Source organism: Aptenodytes forsteri, unplaced genomic scaffold (assembly GCF_000699145.1).
Source record: "Aptenodytes forsteri isolate BGI_AS27 unplaced genomic scaffold, ASM69914v1 Scaffold138, whole genome shotgun sequence".
Lineage (NCBI taxonomy): Eukaryota > Metazoa > Chordata > Aves > Sphenisciformes > Spheniscidae > Aptenodytes > Aptenodytes forsteri.
This window is the reverse complement of record NW_008794014.1, coordinates 1,597,536-1,604,659: the sequence shown is the minus strand read 5'-3', so window position 1 is coordinate 1,604,659 and position 7,124 is coordinate 1,597,536. Positions and strand designations below refer to the sequence as shown.

The following is a 7,124-nucleotide window of genomic DNA, read 5'->3' as shown; positions in this document are numbered from 1 at the left end:
ACAATTTGCCAGGTTTTGTAAGCTCATGTCCAAAGAAACTCAAACTGTTCCCTATAAACTCTTTAGGAAGAAGTGAAAGCACTTTTTTCCTGCCTAGAGAACATACTGCAAATAAATTTGTCACTTCTCTAACTATGAAAGTATACACTGTAAGTACTAATAGTTTCTCATGTTCAGCTGCTGTGGTTCCAATAGAAAAAAATGAAACACGTTTTACTGCATGTATTAATAAGCAGAAGTTTAAGAAATAAAGCAGAGCTAGGAAGAAACAAACATTTTTAACTTAATGCTATTTTTAAGTGTGTAGAGACACTAAAACATTACCACAAGTATCAGTTCTCATTGTTTATTAAAATATTACTCCACAGTTATACAAAATATATTTCATATTTTCCAGAAGAAAAAACAGAACAACTGATAAAAAATTCTCCTAGTTAGTAGTTAAAAATATCAACTGAACATTCAGGATTTTCTCATCATCAAAACTGTGCTTATTCTTTGTCTGTACACATACAGTAATTCTTAAAAATCTTAAAAAAAACAAAACCAAAACCAAACAAACTACAGGAACCTCTTCTTTTCCTGAGAGTATCTAACAAAAGATCCTCTTATCCAGCATCACGAAGTAATAACTTTACACTCATCATTACACATTTATCCTCAATAGTATGTCATATTCATACACAGAGACACTTATTGATCTTCCTCTTTGTCATTCCTATTTTGGAAATTCAATGTTCTTTGGCCTCTTTCAGGGTCTTGCATTCGAAGGATTCGAATATGGGAACTCGTAGGCAGAGAACTAAAAATAAAGCATGCATCATTTAAACAGTGTTTCTTCTCCACGAATTTTAGTATTTCCATATCATTCTTTCCATTACATATTTTCCTTTAAATAACTCCACCTTTTTTCTTTGACAGTTTTAAAAAACAGTAACATGGGGCGAAGTTCTGGCTTCACTGAACTCATACTGGAGCCAGACTTCAGTAAAAGCTTGAGGTGAAGACAATGACTGATTTCAATCATGTGATTTCTAACAATTAGGCTACCTTAATTATAGAAAAGGTACTTTTAAGAGAAACTCCAAATGAAATAATGGTCGAATACAGTTCATACTTGCCTTACAGATCCTGAAGTGGCACACACTTTATACATGTATAATCGCTCACATCATACTAAGAATGAGCAAGTTCCTAAACATCCATTTACACAGGCTGCTCCACCGATTATCCTAAATGTATTTTTTCTGACGGTGCCTCCGTACTTTTGTTAAATTAAATGTTTGTTGAACATGCAACATGTAACAAAATATAACAAAACCAAGCTGCACTTGAATTATTAAACTTTTAAACAGTAACCATACAGAAAATTCCTATATGTTTATTGAACACAGTTTCAGAAATTCCCTCCAAAGCATTTCCACTTAAATAACAACAGAATACCATTATTCTACTTTTTATAGATTTTAGTAAGGGAAGACAATTAAATCAACTTCATTTGGAAGACTGCTTAATTATCCCACGCAGGCTTCACTGATTACATTTGGCTAATAGAGAGAAGAGTTGGCTGCATAAGGTTAGACAGTGACTGTCCCCCTAAGCTGGGCATGGCTTTACCAGGGAAGTTATCAGTTTCTAGATCAAGGATACTTTAAAAAAAAAAAAAATCAACTCAAATGACAAACTTCTTGAAGTACTGTAGTATTAATAGGAAAAATGGAAAAATGCAGTCTTCTGTTAATTTTGGGAGGGGAGAGGGAAATACAGGGCTAAAAGCTACCAGGAGCCTACCTGACACAATAAAACATTTCAAAAAGCTGTTCTACTTAAGCTAAACTGATTCAAGTCCCACTGAACTACCATATTAAGAGACATAATGTAAAGAAGAGTGAAAAATCTATTAAATTCCCAGAACCATCAGCAATGAACTGCTTAAATGTTCATGTTCTACTGCTCTACAAAGAGCAAAATTTCTTTCTCCTCATATTTACTTTTTTCAAGTTATACTCCTTGCAATAGAACTTCCTTGTAATTCTTGTACCAGGAAACATAATGCAACACTATTACCTCATGCTTTGTGGGGTGAGCAAAATGAACTGTCGATGATGCTGAGAGTCAGCCACCTTAAGAATCATATCCATTGCAATTCTTCTGTTAACCATGTCCTAAAGACAAAAGATTTATCAGGTAGTGATACTGACCGTGTACTTCACCGGCCTATTATTGCACAAATTAGGACAAATGCTTAAGAATATATTAATTAGAAAATACCTTAATAGAAAAACCTACCGGAATTAATTCATATACAGTAAAGCTTAGCTAAAGAAAAGTCTAATGAAAACTAAGCTGGAGAAACATTGGGGTTAAATTCTAAAAGCTACAAACTATAGTCTGGGGAAATTCTTAAATTCTACTTTTTAGTACACATGCACAATAGAAAGCTTCCATCGGAACAATCACACACTCCTACTCACGTTGTCTTTCTGTAAACTTTGACATACACGTAGTACTTCTTACTTTATTTATATGCTGAGATTAACTGTATTTTAGTAGAATAATGTTTCCTATAAAAGCCTGCCTCAAAATTACCTGAAAGGATTTAAGGGCTGCATGAAACCTAAGATATTATGTAGCTTGCTTTTATTATTATGATTATTATTATTACTATTTTGAACACAACATTATGCATTAGGCTTACTGAAAACGATGAGTAATGGGAAGCTATTATGAGAAGGGGTTAAACAAAGCTCTGCGTCTATACACTGTTACACATGAAACTAGGTATCTCCCTTGCAAATATGCTGACGGAGTCCTCTTGTGGTGGATCTCCAGGATTACACCAGAACATGGAGACAGTAGGGTTGCACTTACTGGCACAGCAGTGGAGAGACAAATTGTGTGGAATTATTTATGGGACAGATGACATGGGAGTTCTCTGCATGGCCTATGGTTCTGAGTATCCACCCTTTTCTGGACAGATGGATAAAATTCTGCACAACTAATTTGTAAAAGACAACCTAAGCTTTGGAAGTCGGCTGACAAATGACTGCTTGACCACCTTGGATGATGCATACTTTCCTTTTTGAAATTCTTTATATACGAAGTATATTATCTTTTTTTCCCCCCTCTAGGTCTGTGACTCCCAGTAAATAAATCATTGATGGGGGAGGGACACTGAAGGCAAAATGAAATAATCCAGTATCAACTCTCTGTCTCACAGAACTAATTCTTTTCTCAAACCATACCACACTGCATATTAATAAGGAGGAAATAAAATAAAAATGTATTTAAAAAAAATTGGTTAATCGCCTATCCAGGGAAGCTGTACACAAAGATGAGGTTTAACAGTTTTAGCTGACATTAGTATTTAATGTTCATTACTCTGCATTTCAGCATCTTGGAAAGATGCTACTACATGAAGTATAAAACAAGTTTCTGAGTAGCAACAGTGAACTCAATTGCTACACTTGCTCTGAAAAGAAACACACTGATCTCAAAATTGGTAGAAGCCAAAGCATGTGCCAAGCCCAGAACTGTCACGGCAATATACAGAGGCAACCTGTGACAAAGACAGTAACAACTGCTTGGGGAACTAATAAAAAGTTGTATTTTATTATTTTTGCGCTGAACTAAGGTTTAAGCATGTGAAGTAACAGAGATGCTTATCGCTCTAGGTACCAACTTCAGAAACAGAACAAGCTTCGAAAGTCACTAAGCAAAGCGAACAAGATGTCTAACAAGTTTTGGTTTGGGGGATTTGGTTTTTGGTTTTGGGATTTTTTATTTATTGTTTGCAGTTAACTATAGTGTTTTAAAATCTAACCAAATACAGATAACAACCCAACTGTTTCACTAATTTATATAAATCAGAATGGCAAATATAGTTTAAGTTCAAACTATACCATGTAGACATCAAATTCATCCAAGCATCTGAAAGGAGATTCAGTGATGGACCACAGAGAAAGAATGAAACAAACTGTTGAGAAGGAACGTTCACCTCCTGATAAGGATCTCACATCATTAAGGGCAGCTTTGTCTTCCTCTCGAGGCTGAACCTTGAAATAAAAAACCCTGAGATGGAGACTTCCTAACAAAATCGTAATTTTAACAGCAAACACATTACACACGAATATGATAAGAGATCACTTGAAAGCAATTTTATGCACTTCACCGTCACTGCCATTCTGGAATGGGATGGCTCCTAACCATTTAATGATACATTTCTAGGATCACTGCAACTTTCTCCATCAGAGTAAAATACATGGAACAGATTGAATGACTCTGCCAGTGTTTTCTTACTCAATTCTCTATTTTTAATAGCTATTAAACATTGTTTAATAAATGTCAACCAGTGTGGTTATATTACAGAGTAAAATCCAATGTTTACCAGCAAAATCCAATGTTTACCAGCTACAACAGAAAAGCAGGTAATTGATTTACAGCAGGAGTTTAAAGGAGGAACAGTTTCTTTACCGGAATACATGAAACATTGTGAACAGTCCTTTGGTTCCATTGATTATGATGACACCTTGTGGCACTCCCCCTTTAAGATTAACTTAAGCATTTTCTTGTCCTGTTAATTACATTACCTTTAACAAGCTAAGCAGAAAAACAAGAATTATTTTGGGGGGGTGTCTTTTCGTGGTTTTTTGGGGGGGTTGTTTTCTTTTTTTCAATTTACTTTCCTTGACTAAATATAGATCTCTTGCATGAGAAACATGAAACATCAGCTATAAAAAAGAAATTATTGTGATAAAGCCAGGTAATGACTTGACATTTTATGGATTGAGTTGGAGTTCTTCAGATACATATCCTTCACCTGTTTAATCAGGACTGTGTCAACACGTACTTATGTTGTCACTACACAATTTTCCCCTCAATTCCTAAAACTGAAGTCTCCCACAGAAACAAAAGTAAATACCCCTATGACTAAAACTTTTTGGGAGGTATGTTAAAAGATACACAGAAAAATCGTAACACTGAAGCTTTCAGCCATTAAAACTTGTTTAAAATAACAACTAGAGCCATTATACAACCACACAAATAAAGGCAAACATCCTATCAATGAAATAGGAATGAGTGAAATACCAATGAGTAATTTTGAAAGACTGACTAGGATGACTCGCTAGTGAATTCGTATCCTCAGCGTAAGACGACAGTCCAAATTTACTCCATGTAATCTAGCAACCTGTCCATATAAGATGGCAATATGGTTTTTGTTCTTGCTTGTTTTCAACAACACCCTACAATTCAGCATATCACATTTTGGAGAGGGGAGAACAATTTATTCTATCCTTTGCAGTGCATGTTCTAGCAGCAGATATTAAAAAAAAATATATTAATAATAATTCATTACATATTATGATAATTGAAGTAATATAACTTACTGTTATTGAAAGTGTCTCATTCTTGTGATCAAAAAGTATTTTTCCAGAGCAAGCCCGAATACGTAACAAATGGTCAAAGTAGAGTTTGCATCGTAAAGAAAGGAGCCTTAAATCAGTTAAATCAAGCAAACAAACATTAGGTCAGTAAGTTTTAAAATACATGAAAAAGTGACAACAGATTTTTATCAACAGTTCCACATCATAATCTTAACTACTAAGCCCTGCTCCATTAATAACATTTTCCCAAATCAACTACGCTCTCAAGCAGGTGACGTTCCATACTGGACATACTGGAGAGAATCACTGACACAAAGTAACAAGCTAAGAAATCCAGATGTACAGGCTTTGTATTTTCTAGAAGTGTGGACTGGAAGCTTTTTACACCATTCTTCCACAACTTCAACAGAAAATGACCACATGCCATTTCTTTCCTATCCAGTATTAGGACTGCACAGTAAGGATAGTAAAGAATTTATGCGGACTCTGCTAGACTCCGGGAATTAAACAGTGTTGAGCCTTAATTTCTCCCCCCACCACCTTCTCCCCCCAGTTCTAGCATATAATTCCCCATTAGACAATAAATCACAGTTCCTTCAAGAAAGAACTATGGTTCGTTAACACATCTTAAAGTGGGATTCATACTCAAATTTGGGCACTAGGAACGAGACTCAGTTTGACATGTATGGGCACCATAAGGCAAGTGTCAGATTCTGCAGGTAAATCTTACTCACTACTATTTCTATACTTCCACCTGCAAAGGCTGGGATTCTCCTGGTCATTACTATTTGTCAGGATCATACTGGCACCTCCTCCAAATCCCAGACCAAAAAGTACAAAAAGCAGAGCCAACAGAGACATCCCTCAATTTCTGCTGAAGGGAATGATAAACGGTAAAGGACTGCACTGGAAAACAGACCACCAGTCCTTTGGAAAGGAGGCCACCACAAAGTCTTCATTGATGGGTATAGGATACTAAAGGACTGAAGCAAGAAAGAAGGGGTGCGCTCCTGCTATGGACACTCCATGAGAGAAGCAGCTGTCAGATTGCAGAATCTGAATAAAGATCTTGAAATTTTTTCAGCACAGGGCAGAGAAAAAGTGTTTGGCCCAAAATGAAATTACGTGAGCACAGCACGACTAATTATACTCGATGAAAATGAGTGACAGTCCAAATTGTTTCAATGCTAGTATGTTGCTTGTATTTTACTGACCAAAACCAGCACTGAAACACCGAAACAGAACTGCCTTGGATTACATCAGCATAGTCGAGGCCTTTGGTGTGAAGCAAAATAGAGCCTCCACTGATGTACTGGGTTTGCGCGGCAAGGTTTTGGTAGCCGAGCAGGGGGCTATAGGGGTGGCTTCTGTGAGAAGCTGCTAGAAGCTTCCCCCATGTCCGATAGAGATGCCAGCCGCCGGCTCCAAGACGGACCTGCTGCTGGCCAAGGCCGAGCCCATCAGTGACGGTGGTAGCGCCTCTGGGATAACATATTTAAGAAGGGGAAAAAACTGCAAAACAGCAACTGCAGCTGAGAAGAGTGAGAATATGTGAGAGAAACAACTCTGCAGTCACCAAGGTCAGTGAAGAAGGAGGGGGAGGAGGTACTCCAGGCACCGGAGCAGAGATTCCCCTGCAGCCCATGGTGAAGACCATGGTGAGGCAGGCTGTCCCCCTGCAGCCCATGGAGCTCCACGGTGGAGCAGGGGAAGGGTGTGAGGAGTCCTCCCCCTGAGGGG

At 37.2% G+C, this 7,124-nt stretch overlaps 1 protein-coding gene across 1 annotated transcript in view; it reads right to left on the bottom strand.

Annotated features, from left to right (window-relative positions):
- Window positions 1–368: 368 nt before the first annotated feature.
- The window catches only part of SMC6 (structural maintenance of chromosomes 6), a 41,340-nt gene continuing 34,584 nt past the window's right edge, over window positions 369–7,124 (bottom strand). Inside the window, 4 exon segments of the mRNA XM_009290650.2 lie at window positions 369–802; window positions 2,068–2,165; window positions 3,903–4,055; window positions 5,388–5,493. Coding sequence (XP_009288925.1) covers window positions 694–802; window positions 2,068–2,165; window positions 3,903–4,055; window positions 5,388–5,493 — 466 coding nt within the window. The 3' untranslated portion in view covers window positions 369–693.